This window comes from Haliaeetus albicilla, chromosome 4 (assembly GCF_947461875.1).
Source record: "Haliaeetus albicilla chromosome 4, bHalAlb1.1, whole genome shotgun sequence".
Classification (NCBI taxonomy): Eukaryota; Metazoa; Chordata; class Aves; order Accipitriformes; family Accipitridae; genus Haliaeetus; species Haliaeetus albicilla.
This window is the reverse complement of record NC_091486.1, coordinates 37,195,579-37,210,976: the sequence shown is the minus strand read 5'-3', so window position 1 is coordinate 37,210,976 and position 15,398 is coordinate 37,195,579. Positions and strand designations below refer to the sequence as shown.

At 39.2% G+C, this 15,398-nt stretch overlaps 1 protein-coding gene across 1 annotated transcript; it reads right to left on the bottom strand.

The window, feature by feature from the left end:
* Window positions 1-2,738: 2,738 nt before the first annotated feature.
* Window positions 2,739-15,104, bottom strand: ZSWIM2 (zinc finger SWIM-type containing 2; the record flags this gene model as incomplete). The annotated part of the gene is given in 15 exon segments (XM_069780371.1): window positions 2,739-4,142; window positions 4,145-4,581; window positions 4,583-4,629; window positions 6,198-6,253; window positions 6,256-6,347; window positions 7,435-7,669; window positions 8,893-8,989; window positions 10,018-10,036; window positions 10,038-10,100; window positions 10,430-10,582; window positions 10,584-10,621; window positions 10,623-10,683; window positions 10,947-11,073; window positions 11,076-11,159; window positions 14,459-15,104. Coding segments are annotated over 15 exon segments (2,424 nt in total), but the record flags the coding sequence as incomplete, so codon positions are not given.
* Window positions 15,105-15,398: the final 294 nt, after the last annotated feature.

The following is a 15,398-nucleotide window of genomic DNA, read 5'->3' as shown; positions in this document are numbered from 1 at the left end:
AAAAATTCCTTTTGATTAACAGGAAAAATCTTGATAGAACTGTCAGAAAATAAAAGAACTCTTGTATCTTACAAACCTGAAACCAAAACTCATTTGATGTTTAGGGACTTTATTTACCAATGTAGAGCTAGAGATGATGCACAAAAAGTAATGCAGGGTGTAGGAATGTTTAGTTGTCTGCTTTGTTTTTATGCAGTAATTTGTACCAAAGAGGATGAAATGAATAGGCACCAGTCTAAACTCTTCTCATTAGTTAAAAAGTGAAACAGGTTAACAATATTACTAATCTAACACTGTGCAAATTAAAAGGCAGTACACTACATCCATTGTCTATTTATTGCATATTAGGAAAATCTGAAGAAAAATTAGCCTGCTGAAGTGCCTTTCTCTTTCATCAGACTTATTTTATCAGTGGGACACCTGACTATGTGAAAAGCACATTGTGGGTTTTTTTTCTGTTAGCCAAAAAAAACTCAATTCATACTTACAATTATGTAGGTTTTATAATATTTTAAAAGGCAGATCTGGTGTTTTTTATGTTGGAATACTGACTCCTGCATGTTGATGATAATGGTAATTGCTGTAAACCCTGGGGTTTTGTATTTTATGTTTGAAAAGAAATTTAAAAAATATATCCTTAGCAATCTGAACAGTAGTATCTTTTAAAAATGCACATATGGGATCTGATTCAACTTCATAAGTCAAGAGTGAGCATCTTGAAGTCACTGGTTTTACAGGTATGAAACTGGGATTTTAACTTCAAAAATTAAATTAATATATGTTTATATATGAAAACTATTATAATGATAAAAATCCTTTTTTTCAGCTGCTAGCCTTCCTTGCCAGTAGAAGCAGAAAGGGTGTGGAGATAGGTACTTAATTCTTACTTCCTAGAACCAATTTTTATCTCCATTTCGAGCCTAACCTGCATTGTTTATATAACCAAAGCTTCTGCTTTTTTTTCTTTTTTCAATTTAGTGGAATTATGCAAAACACAGTACTATACCTACAGAGTTAAAAGTGAGCATTCTTTTATAGTAGTTTGCACTTATTTGTGCCACACTTCTAACAGTAGGCAGCTACATTTGTGTTAAAGAATTTATATGAAAGGTGGTTTAAATTACTTTAATTTGAGCTTCTTTTTCTTTGAAAAGCAGTATTCAGTGTGTTCTGATTACCAAAAAAAAATGGCTTCAGATTTCTTTTTTAGACTGGCAGGGGAAAACTATGTCACTTCTAGTATTAGCACTCAGCTTGAAAATTATTTTACCAAATTTTTTTTTTTTAGTCAGTTTAAGACTTATTGAACATTCCTATATTCCCCCTCCTCAAAATGTACTGGTACTTTATTCCCCAGTTAACCAATTCAGTTCCTTTGAAGCACTTGTTGCACTTCAGTTCATGTTAGAACAGTAATTTTACATCTTATTGTGTAGAATGACACTTTTTAGTGCTCATTAGAGCATGGAGTTCATAAAAAGCCTGGCTCTGAGATGCTGAAAGGTAGGTGAACTGACTGTGCTCACCACCTTGCACGTTGGAGCCTTACATTCAACAAACACTTCATTACCTTGGCAATCGTTTTCAAAAACACTCTAGTGTGGATATTGTTTATGTAAAACATTCTTGATATTCAGCATCCTGGTTTTAAGTATTTCTACCTTTTTATATGTTGTCAGAGGTGTCTTTTCATCTCTGTATTTACTACAGTATCAGTGTATCTGTTGCTGAAAATGTAACTAAGATTTGTAAAATGTTATAGCTTATGCAATATAATAAAAGTTTTAAAAAGACATCAGTGCCTTAACTTTTATTTGAATGTCTTTGAAGTCATAAGTTTTTTAGGAACATACCTCTCTCACTTAACACTTTTTTGCTAAATATCACTAAAAAATGTGTATTTCTGTCATCATCATAATTCTAATGACAATGTTGTTATCCTTAAGTTTACCAATTCTACTTCAGTCACATTCTCTGTTCTATTTCTACTGAAGCAAGACTTCTATATCTGCATGAAACCTGATTCCTGTTTCTTGGTTAGTGCAGCTAAGATTATTCCTTGTGTAAACTGATGTTGCAATTGAGAGGGGTACCCAGAGAAGAATATTATTTCAGGTTTTGTTCTTATGTCTAATATCTCTCTTCTGCATTCTTTCATTTAGAGATTTTCTGTGGCTCCAAGAACAAATAAAAGATTATTTCTGTATGTCTGCACAGTGCATAAGACAGAGGCATCGATTCCAGCTATGAATAAGCTCAAAATACTTAAATCCAGGTAGAAGAACAAGACAATATTGTGACATAGAAGAGCTTAAGCTAAACTTCAGGATATAATGTCCTATTCTTAATTGTATCTAACACTAGTATTTCTCAAGCCTTTTTCTTTTCTAAGCTTTACAAAAGCCACATTTCGGTATTTTCACCATTGTTCGGAAACCCTGCAAGACTGCAGGCAAGCACATTGCAAAGGTTTTCCTACCATGGGGGGCACTTGCATGTGTTCTATGATCACTCCTTTAATGCTCTGGGAAGCTACAGTCTTCCAGTAAACTACTGCTTTTCTTCTTACTCTCACAGAGTAACTTTTTTATTTTCAACTTCGCTAGGAAGTACTTTTTTTTAACCTTTGCAAATCCATTAGATACTTTAAAATAGATGGAGTGAACTTTCTCTTTACAAGAAGCTAAAGAAATCAGAGGAATTTTATTTCCAATAAAAGAACAGTATTTTCTGTCATATTTCACTTCTGTGTAAAAATCAGATATCTGGGTCATCAGCTGATCTGTCAAAATTGACTGAAGTTCAACTTGGTTCTATGTCATCAGGAAATACAAAATCCAAACTATACAGATTACTCATTTAAATAAAGTATGTGTGAGTAGATGATACTGTTTTATTTATTCTAAATAAGTTGTTAGACATGCTATCACATTTTGATTTCTATTAAAACATAAGGAAAGGTAAGTGGAAAGTCAAGTTGCAAATCTGGCTAAGATCCAACAAAATATTCCCATTTTTCTTAGATTCTCAGAATAAAACTTAAAAAATGGCAGGTTCTTACTGCACCTCTCTTGGTTCTATTTAATCAATAGCTGGCAACTGGGTTGAAAGAAAAGTATTTCTCATGCAATCGGGCTTTATATTTACATTTATTGCAGGTATTGAGGTTTAAATCTTAATTACCTTATTGGAAATCTAGACCTTAAATAAAACTAAAATTACTAAAATTTAAATTTATTTGTTATATTACCATTTAGAGAATTCTTCTTAGACTCAGGAATTCTTTGGCTTGGCCATCTGTACATGATTGAAAATGGCTAAGTGGGTGGTTCCTGTATACTACTTGGAGGCTTAGCTCCTCTTTTGAGCATTAACTATCAGGAAACCATAGCAGATCTTACAGAATGTACCTGATACTATAAATAGGTTTCTTCCATCTTGCTTTTACTGTTGCACATTTGAAAATAGCACATTTTATATCATTTCTTTCAGCAATAATGTTAAAATGAGTGGCTTAATTTATTACACCTCCGAATAAGAACTGTTCCCTAACTGGTCTTTCAAGAATGTAAAAGCTTACTGCATTTCACATTTGAGTAATTTACTTGACTGAAGGTTAAAAACTTGCAAATAAGAAATAGTGACAATTTTACAAGTATATGGCTATTTTCTGAAATACATCTACACCAGCCAAATCAGTTCTTTTCTTTATTTGAGAAGATTTAATATGAACATTTCTCACAACATTGAGGAGCACTGAGTTAATTTTTGTAGTACCTACAGTTCATGACATCTGATTATTCACTTACTAATTTGTTTCTTGGTCTCTAAGAAATCCTGCGTGTGGAGCATGAAAGTAAGAATATAGCTATGTTACCTAAAATGAGACAACCATGAGCTGGTATGCAGTGGAATTCCTTCCAATAATAAATCTATTTTTCTTCTTTTAAAGTTCAGATTATTATGTTTAGGTGGTTGTCTTGCTAGGAGTCTCTGTTGGTGGCTGGTGTTTCCGACATGCTTATTGCCCTTTTTTGAGGAATGGCTTGCTGTGCACAAATTAATTTCAAAGTTCAACTCCCTGGGATATCTTAGAATTGTGTAATTATTACAGCCATCTTTTAAAAAAGTAACTACTTTGTATTGCCACAGTCAAACTGATGCTGGCTTCTCAAAGTGTTATGAATGTCATCCTTTCTAATGGTACTGAGCTTCCCAGAAGATGCTGTTTCAAAAGAGCTTAAAGAGTATTCCTTACTATGCCTGGAAAAATCACTTAGGTTTCTACTGCTGTTCTGATCAGATTCTTCTAAATGGAGGTTGCTAACAAATCTTAAATCCTTTTGGGACTTCGGCACATATTTGTTAGAAAGTTTTCTGAAGATACTTTGAGAATGTTCTGATGCATGTTCAGATGATGTTTGCTTGAGAAGTAATCCATTTCCAGATGCAAAGCAGGTGGAACCAGAAATTTGTGTAAGTTTGCCAAGATTTGCATGAGAACCTGTTGGGTAGTTTCCATGTTTGGCTGGCATATCCTTCCACGTCATTGCACTGTATACAACATGTTCATTAATAGGATGTGATTCTTTGCTGCAGTCGCCAACTGTCAATATATTCCCTATGAAACTGAAAAGGTAGGAAGGTCAGCTGTTGCATAATATTTCTTAGCTAAATATGGACTAAGCAATTGTTCTTGCAATATAATTAATTCCAAGAAGCCTCTTCTCTGGTGTTAGAAGTGCAAACCCACAGGAACTTCACTGATCGCTAGGGGGCTATGTTGCTTATGTAGAGAATGAATAGATTCTGGGTTTTGGGCACTGGCAAGCTAAAGGAAGTTAGTTAAAATTCTCCTGACTGCTGTAAACTGGATATTTAAATCCCATTTTTAAAAGTGCTGCTAATAGCAAGTTACTTAACTGTAACAGATAATATAATTACACATATGTTTGCTATGAGGAATCAGTGATGACTCTGCTAGCCTTCCCTTTCAGCTTAATTCCCCTTTTGATTCTGTTCCATAGCAATTCTGTACTTAAAGGGCACTAACTACTGAGATCGTAACCAAGATCCTACAAGTGAGCAAGGAGTTGGAATTTATATTAACTACTGTTGTGTCGTCAGTGAAGAAATACTGCTGGTCAGGTAGGCTAGCTTGAGTTAAATCTGACAAAGGGCTCTCTTCTGTGTACTTGGTTAAGGGTGCTGGTACAAAGTAGCAAAGATGAACTTCACAAGTTGGCTGAGTAATAATGTATTTCCAAATTATGAAACTTGCTGCAGGATTGCAAAAGGCTCCCCAATTTTAAGGCAAACTCTGCTCCTTTTTGCAAGAAGTATACTGAGACAGATCAAAGCTCCACTGCTAAGTGTTTGAAATTGTAAACTGCTCAGAGGATGTAAATGTACCTCTCCAAATATGGGAAGGTGCTAACTGACACTGATTAAGAAGCACGGAAAGAGTCTTGTTGTGGCTTCAGTTGATAAACCAGCAAGACTGAACAGGAAATATTTCAGCATTTCAATATCCCAGAAGGTCTAAATCTTTTCAAAATAATATGTTTTAATTTTTTTTTTTAAAATTAAGTTCATTCAAGGTCGTCTTCTTGGAGAGATGCTACTGAGTTCTGGCAGAATGTATCAGAATTGGAAGAATATGAATAGTGAACCAGGCTCCTAAAGAAGAGTACCACTTTATTCAGAATTTGTTCTGTAGAGAAGTAAACATCAGTAACAGTAGATAATGGTGAAGAGCATTGGAATTGTCACTAATGGCCATAAAACATACATATCCCTGATGCAATTTTTGTTTCTAATGTTATTTACCTTGTCTAAGCTCCAGGAATAAGAATGCAGACATAGGAACAATCTGATTCATTACTAGCAGAGTTATGTATCAGACCATTTGATTATGCTGCTCCTTGCCATTGGTTTGTAAAAAATAATTGTAGCTGCCATTCCTAACCACTATGTTTCCTGTGCCTTAAAGCAGATTTTAAGACTGAGGCATACAGTTAAGCCAGGATGCCAACTTTCAGACTGGTGACATGAACACTCGTATCAGCCATGCCTTAAGAGTTCCAATACACCATGTGCTGGAGAGTGTCAGCATTAGAAAGTCCAATGTGCTACAAGTTAACAGGCTATGTGAAGATTTAGCTCTTTAATGTTTAGAATGCTGTTTTTTCTCTTACCTTGTGATTACATGGTAGGATTCTTACATGCTGACAAAGTTGAAAGCTCGTCAAAGTCTACACTGAATACCTGAGGCAAGTAAATTACTATGTTTACTAATTAAAACAATGGGTAAAGATTTTACGGTGTTCTTTGGGGTACAACTAGTCCTAAAAGAAAACAAAACCCAGTAAATTCGGAGAAACAGCAACTAAAGCTGAACGCTTCAGAATGCTAAGTTGTCTTTTGACAGAAATTTCTCTTCAATAGTACCTTAAATTACTGGATGAGCTAACCAGTTTGTTAAACCAGAGCTGCTGTGAAAGTCATTCCAGTGATGTTGATCTTACTGTGACAGTGAGAAACAGACACACACCCCTCTCAGAAAAAGAAACTAGTATGTTCATTTAGCCTGAACAGTTGCATGATGTAAGCCATTGAATTTTACACAATACTTTCTACACCAATTTCTCTGAACAAAAGCTACAAAAGTTTTCATGACCTTTTGAAACCCAAGCTCAGAATTCATAACCCAAATATTGTGATCTTTTGCAAAGCTACCTTAGGTTTGAAATTATGTGGGGTGATATCTTGCTCTGTCTTGGATTATAGACTCTGAACCTAATTCTGTAGTCTGGTTTGGGTAGTCATTGATACTCTTTTAGAGAAGTGATTGATGTTTGGGTAATTATCTCAGTCATTCTTTTCGGTAGTGCTTTTTTTTTTTTTGATAAAAGCATGAGGTAAGGATAAAAGCCTGATCAGCTAATAGTGGTGATGTTTTTTTAGCACTCACATGGCAACTCCAGGATAAGAAGGGGATCAGGCCCAGTCAGCATGCGTTTACGAAAGGCAGGTCCTGCTTGACCAACCTGATCTCCTTCTATGACCAGGTGACCCACCTAGTGGATGAGGGAAAGGCTGTGGATGTTATCTGCCTCGACTTCAGCAAGGCCTTTGATACTGTCTCTCACAGCATACTCCTTGAGAAACTGGTGTCTTGTGGCCTGGATAAGTGCACTCTTCACTGGGTGAAAAACTGGCTGGGTGGCCGAGCCCAGAGGGTAGTGGTGAATGGGGTGAAATCCAGTTGGCGGCGGGTCACAAGTGTTCCCCAGGGCTCGGTGTTGGGCCCTGTTCTCTTTAATATCTTTATCGATGATTTGGATGAGGGGATTGAGTGCACCCTCAGCAAGTTTGCAGACAGCACCAAGTTGGGAGGGAGGGTCGATCTGCTTGAGGGTAGGGAGGCTCTACAGAGAGATCTGGACAGGCTGGATCGATGGACTGAGGCCAGTCATATGAAGTTCAACAAGGCCAAGTGCCGGGTCCTGCACTTCGGTCACAACAACCCCATGCAGCACTACAGGCTTGGGGAAGAGTGGCTGGAAAGCTGCCCGGCAGAGAAAGACCTGGGGGTGCTGGTTGACAGCCGACTCGATATGAGCTGGCAGTGTGCCCAGGTGGCCAAGAAGGCCAATGGCATCCTGGCCTGTATCAGAAATAGTGTGGCCAGCAGGAGCAGGGAGGTGATTGTTCCCCTGTACTCGGCACTGGTGAGGCCGCACCTCGAGTACTGTGTTCAGTTTTGGGCCCCTCACTACAAGAAAGACATTGAGGTGCTGGAGCGTGTTCAGAGAAGGGCAACCAAGTTGGTGAGGGGCCTGGAGCACAAGTCTTATGAGGAGCGGCTGAGGGAACTGGGGCTGTTTAGTCTAGAAAAGAGGAGGCTGAGGGGAGACCTTATTGCTCTCTACAACTACCTGAAAGGGGGTTGTAGTGAGGTGGGTGTTGGTCTCTTCTGTCAGGTGGCTGGAGATAGGACAAGAGGAAATGGCCTCAAGTTGAGGCAAGGGAGATTTAGGTTAGATATTAGGTAAAATTTTTTTACTGAGAGGGTTGTCAAACATTGGCACAGGCTCCCCAGGGAAGTGGTTGAGTCACCATCCCTGGAGATATTCAAAAAGCGAGTGGACAGGGTACTTCAGGACATGGTTTAGTGGGCATGGTTAATGGTTGGACTTGATGATCTTGAAGGTCTTTTCCAATCTAAATGATTCTATATGGTATAGAAGAATGACTACCTTATTACTTATAACCATATGTTCATAGCACATGGGTACAGAAGTAGCTTCAGTCTTTGCTTTGGATAGTACCAGTTCATTTCTGAGATGATCTTGGAATGTGAACCTGTAATCCTTTCTGAATGTTTCTTAAATGTTGATCTTTTATGCATGCAGCACCTACATCAGGTGGTACTGTTTTTCTGATGAGAGTCCTTGTGCACTGATGTGGCAGATACAAAGATGAACAAAAGCTTTTGTTTCTCTCTGTATCATCTGTTTCATTTCTGTACAATAAAGCTGTCAGTTAAGTTTTGATTGTTGTATTTGTTATGTCAAATATTTGAGTGAAAAACTGCTAACATTTTTTTAAAATACTATTAACCATGTGATATTTTCACTATGAAAATTCAAAATATTGTTCTGATATTTTTACTGTGAGTTCCTAAACTACATGAAGAGAATTACTTAGTTTTCTAGATATATTTAATTTTAACCATGTTAAGGTGACTTGATGTTTTATTAGAAGTGTTAATTACTCTATGTTCTTATTCAAAATATTTTTATTGCCCTTTCTTCAGATACTGTTAAAGTAAAGAAACTGTTAAAAGAATATTTCATGTTTGTCATAATAGATAGTATGGAAAAAGACAAGCATCTTCTCCTCCTGGCTTAAAGCTTTTAAATGTTTGTCCTTGGGCTGTTAATTCTGGAAGCTGTTGAAGAGCTCTCCATTTTTTATTTCTCTTCTGTAACATGCAAAAGTAATTGAGACAAAATGAACTCAAGATAGAGAGGATAAACACTCTTGTAAATGATGAAAAGCAGGGCTGAGAACAATTCAATAAATCTATTTCCTAACTATTTTTGGTGTGGCAAATACAATTAACCATCTTAAGTGAAATCTCTGACTTTTGCAAAGCCTGGAACAAAGAATATCTACTTGAAGTCTTCAGCTATGACTTGGAGACATTCTCATTGTTTGTAAGACAACTGTCTCAAACTTGAAATGCTGGTATTTCTGGATATCTAGAGAAAAAGTAGCAGCAAAATTAGCTTCCAAGACATAAGTATATCCATTTGTGGTTGTTACAGTAATCTGAATTCACTGATTATTTTTTTCTCCACTGCTTTGAGTCTACACAGTGAATTAATGGTATAAAAGAATCAGCTATCTGTAGAACTGCACATACTAATTTTCACAACTTCTTAATTTTGTGGTTTCTGTGCTCTAGTTCTAGGTCTGGACTTTTAGCAAATTTCTTGTGGCACTTATTTGGAAAAAAATGTGCTGACAGAACTTCCCCCAGCTTCTAATAGTCTCAGGTACATCTCTCACAGAAGGTGATTGGTATCCTGGATAATACAATTGAGAAGTTAATAAGGTACAGTTAGATTTAATTGGGGAAGATTCTGGCACTGATGCATTATGCCATGCCCTGGGCAAGCAGAGTTCAAAGAAGGTCCAAAATCTTCTCATTTTATGTTTGATACTATGGCCCTTTTTTTGCATCACATTGTCAACTGCAAGGGCTTATCTACATAAAGAAACAAGAAAGGTAGGTTAAGTAAGCAAGGACGTATTTGCATTTGCTGTCCCTGTAAGGGTGCCATGGTGCAATGTACACAGGCAAAGGATGATCAAGCTGTCTTAGTTTGTGGTATTATTTTTGCTTATCTCAATTATCTTTAGCTTCAATGCAAGGTCTGAATGATTTGTATAAGGGGAATTGAGATCAATTATTATTGATATAACAAAAGAAAACCTGCTTGGTACCTGTCTAAAAATAAAAATTTGGAGAATGGCAAAAGCCAGTGAAACATTCATGACACACGTGATACTCAACACACTCAGTACACCTAAAAGGAAAAACAAAAACACATCAACAGAATAAGGAGCTAGGTTAACAAGCAGTTAGCACTTTATCATAAAGTAGTAGCTAGATTTATTATTTGGAAAAGGATAATCCCAAATACATACTGCAGAATTGTTTGGAGATGTACTGCACTAAAAGCAAGTTAAAAACAAAAACCTTTGCTTTGTTTACCGTGGGGGTATGTTTGTTTACAAAGCATATATTGTTTACTCTGTAGGTGAAATCAGTTTTTCATAAAGGCAGAGAAATAAGTGACAAGCTGTAAAATATACTCAAAGACATAACACTGTCGAAATCTTAGTTTAAAAATACTTGTAGCAATTTCCTATAATTGAAAATACTCTGCAGTTATTACAAGGGATTCCAAGGTCCTTGTCCGGTCTTGTTTTCTCTGTTGCAGTCACAAGTTGTTTAGAGTTTTTAAACTCTTCTAGAATGAGCCTTAGAGGTGCAAAGTTTTCTCTGTGGACACTTCACTACAGAGTCATTCTCCAGTTCATAGTTCATCTTGGTGGTCAGCCCAAATTTTTATACATTTTTTGTGAACATTGTTACCACAGCCCTATCTACAGAAAACGAATTCCAGTTTCTGTAATCTCTTTAGAAGCATACAAGAAAAATACTAAGTAGTCTACCCTTTTCATTTCCCCCTTTCCCTCCACCCACGTTTTAACTTGTAGAGTTGCTGAGTTTTCCAGATAGGAAAACGGCTGTAACAACTGTCAGGTATTTTTCCTTGTGTATTGAAGCTAGCTGTATTAGCAGATCTTCTAACATTTATTCTATAATTAGAAATGTAGCAAGGCAAAGAACAAATTGTGTATTAAACCTGCAGTAAGTGATGGGAAGCATTTTCTTTACTAACTCCTCCTGACAAATGGGACAAATATCCTCTTCATCGATTTCTTTCTCATCAGTGCATCTGTCATTTTTCAGATACAACGTTTGTGAGAAGTTTCCTCTGGATTTTGTGTCCGTTCTTGATGCAATTGCTGAAGCACATCCTCAATTTCTCTTTCCAGAAGACCCAACTTAAAAGCATCTAGCAAAATTAAACACAAAAATTAAGTTTTTTGGCAGAACTCTGCACTTGCCTCACTTGTGGTAGTTCTCTATCTATGAAATGCAGGAGGTACTCTCTCTGTCAAGTAAATGCAGTACGTTTCAGACCCCCAAAAGTTGTAATTGTTTTTTTAACTTGCACAGAAACTGTTAAGAGTATTGCTTGCGCAAATCCCTATCTAAAATGGTGTCCAGGGCAAAAATGAATCAAAAATGTTTCTAATCTGTGAAGTTTTCAATAATTTTTCAGTAAGTTAAATTTGGTTCACTAAATCTATTGGTCAAAGCAACATTTCATCCCAAAAGACCTTTATAGATATGTTTAAGTCAGAGTAAAAAAGTTTTTGCTTCTAAGTACTGGAAGTGGAAAAACTATGGAGGATCTTCTGGGAATATTATTTCTTGGAAAAACTAACAGCGTAGTGTTTTCGTCTCTAGTAACCTCTGTTCAAAAAAAAAAAAAAAAACCCACAAAAAACCAAAACAACAAAAAACCAAAGACAACCAAAACCACCAAACCTGCCCCCCCCCCAACCAAACATAAAATCAAAAAATGCTTTTCAAACCCCAAAGAATTAAGCCTTGCACCATCTTTTGAAACATGGAATAATAAAGACATAAACCGTATTTCCATAATATAATTCATGATGCTTGAGAATGGAATGTATTTTGCTTCTCATCCAAGACTCAAGAGGCCAATCTCATAATCAAATGCTGACATTTCAGTAAAACACTGAAGGGCCTTCCTTGAGGTTTCCTTATTTTCACAAGGAGAAAATGATGCAAAGTAGGAAATTGTGAACAGCCAGCTTTGGCAAATTAATCTGTTCTCTGAAACTCTGTCAGTCTGGGTACAGTTTTGATACCACACATCACTATATTCCATAGCCAGAAACCACAAATTCTAGTGATGAGTTAGGATGAAAACCAGCTCACTGGTTTCTATGACAGTTATTTTGCCTGTACAAAACTTCAGAAAGTAAGATGTTCTAAAATCTAATTCAGATGGAAAAATACAGGCTAGGTTCTGACTATGTACAAGATGTTTCGGTTTGTTTGTAAATATTTTTTTAAGAGTAACTTCCTGAATGGTGGCTGTTCTTTAAGGTTGGTTTGTATTTAGCTACTTTGTTACTACTTGGGGAAACTATGTTCAGACTAATTATTTTGCAGGATGTTTACATTATTTCTGTTTTTTGAGTTCCTAAGGTTCTAGGAAAGGAAATCTAACAAACCAGTTGAGAATCTGGCTTATAATAGCCTAAAATCCTGCCTCATGTCAGAAAATTAACCTGGCTATACAGATTATACCTTCCGGATTGTAAAGGTTTGTGGGTTTGGTGACAGAAAGCCACAACTGTCAAAAATCAGTAAAGGATTTCATTTTGCACAGCTTACTTTCTTCACACACCCATAAGTTTGAAGGAAAATCTCCATAACGCTGGCAGCATTCATGAAATACTACAGTTTACATGATGTGAAAGTAAAAATATCACCCTGAGCTAGAAAAGTCATTGCAGCTATATTAGTTTATGCTGAAGGACTTGCTACACAAAAATGATAAAAGATGAAGTGTAGTTCTATAGCTAATTTCTTATTAAATGAAGCAGCAAATTTGTCAGTGTCTTCCCACTAAGAATATCTTGAGAGCGCTAGATTAACTTCAGTACAAGGTGTTTTTATAAACGAATAGCTTTTACTGTATATATTTGAAATAGTTGTTTCTTCTGCATTTTCATTTTTCTTGAAACTGCAGTTGTAATCAGTGATAGAACACAAAGTGTTCGGTATCAGGAAAAAATGAAACAAATTGGAAAATACCTGAGAGCGCTAAATTTTTTTCAAGTGGAAGAGTTTCATGGTTTAACCCCAGCTGGCAACTAAGCACCACATAGCTGCTCACTTACTCTTCCCCCTGCCCCAGGTGTGAGGGGGAGGAAAATTGGGGGGGAAAAAAGGTAAAATTTGTGAGTTGAGGTAAGAAGAATTTAATAATTGAAATAAATTATAATAGTAATTGTAATGAAAAGGAAGATAACAAAAACAGAGACAAAACTGAAGACAGAGAAGTGATGCACAATACAATTGCTCACCACCTGCTGACAGATGCTCAGCCAGACCCTGAGCAGTGATCTGCCTGTCCCTGCCAACTCCCCCCAGTTTATATACTGGACGTGATGTCATATGTTATGGAATATTCTTTTGCCTAGTTTGGGTCAGCTGTCCTGGCTCTACTCCTTCCCAGCTTCTTGTGCACCTACTCACTTGCAGAGCATGGGAAAGGTAAAAATCCTTGACTTAGGATAAGCATTAAATAACAGCTACACCATCAGTGTGTTATCAGTGTTATTCTCATAGTAAATCCAAAATATAGCACTGTACCAGCTACTAGGAAGAAAATTATCTCTGTCCCAGCCGAAACCAGGACAAAGAGGGAGAGGAGGAACAAGACGGACATTTATAAAGAAATTTTGTCAAAATTCCAGAGGACGTTGCTTCACACATTTAAAGTTCATAAACTCTACATGCGATCCATAAAGAAGAGGCTAATATTTACATTCATGATCTCTTGGTAATGGATACTATTTCAGCAGTATATCTGATATGTAAAAATATCAATGTGAAGTTAGTTGTTAGTTTAGCTTTATAATTTGAAGGTAGCAGCCTTTTAAGAATCTTATGTAATCTTAACAGAGGAAGTATTAATTGTGGGGTGAGGTGAGAGAAGCTGAGTAATCTCAACTGTGGTAAATTCAGCTTAATAAATCATTTTTCAAAAATTAATTTACATTAAGGGTGTAGTCCCACTCCTAGCTTATATTCCTGTCACTGATTTCTGAACTGACCTGGTTCCATTCTCCAGACTGCCAAAAAAACTACCCTACCCAAACCTGGTAATTTGCTGTTCATTTAGTGGGTTTTGATTCAGCCTGTCAAATCCCGAGACAAGTAATACATCCCTAACAGTGAGGAGAGAATGGGACAACTCCTGTGGCAGCAGGAAACCCTTTCGCTGATTTCTGTGTGACACTTCAGGTTAGGGCAGTGGTTTGTGACTCCATTTGGAGTGGATCAGGGGCTTTGGTGGAAGCTGCCTGGGTTTCTCTTGAAGTCTGAAATGGATCTCGTGTGACTGTTTTTGACACCAGGTTTGTCTTTGCTCTGCCAGGAACCCCCCCTGCTCTGGTATATAAACCTATTTACTCACCGCCACGCCCTGCTGGTACTAAAACCAAACAGCTCCATGTCGGTAACGCCAGTACACTATGAAGAAGATACCGGTGTTAAGTGTACGTTGCCCCGCTGCCAGTCTGTTTTCCTTTGCAGAAATAACTGCTGCGCCTCGCGTTAAAGCTGGACCGCCTACGCGGGCGCCGAGGTCTTCGGCCCTGGCCGCCTCCACGCCGCCCTCAAGCCGACGGGGAAACCTGGCAGACGGGCCTGCCGGCGGCGCTTCTGACGGCCGGGAGCCGGCCCCGGCGCCCGCCCCGTCCCGCCTCGCCTCGCCTCGCCTCGCCTCGCCTCGTCTCTCCTCGCCGCCCCTCACCGGCAGAGGTGCCCGCGGGGGCCGCTCCCCGCCAGGGAGGCGGCCCAGGTTGCACGAGTGCGGCGCTGCCAGCAGCACCTGCCGCAGACAGCGAGAAGCGCCCGCGAAAGACGAGGCGGGACGGGCAGGCTGTGGAAGGGCGGCCTGGCAGCTCCAGCTCGGCCCAGCGAGGACACGGGCCCCGCCGGGCAAGCTGCCCCGCGGCGGCGGGCCGTCCCGGCCCTCCTCCCGCAGCAGGAAGGCGGCGCGCCCCAGCTGCCGCAGGACGCGCGCGGTGCTGCGCGGCACCCGGTCCTGCTGCCGCCTCAGCTCGGCGCTCCCGCCGCGAGGCTGCCGGCGCCTCGCCGGCCGGTCCCCATGGCAACGGCACGGCCGCCGTCACCAGGGGCCCCCTCGGCGGGGGCCGCCTCGCCTCGCAGGCCGAGCTCCGCGGATTCCCGCCCGCCGCAGGGGCGCAGCCGGCGGGCCGCCGGGCACAGCCGACCGGCGGCAGCCGCGGCCGGTGCCCGCCGCTCCCTGAGGCGGCCTCTGCCGCCGTCGCTGTGCCCGTGCCCGTGCCCGTGCCCAAGCCCAGGTTCCTGCGGGCCTCGCGGTTGCTCCCGCCGGCTGCCTGCAGCGTGTCGCAGCGCTGGCCTCGTAAAGCCCTGAAGATGCTCGGTGCACGGCTGGTAT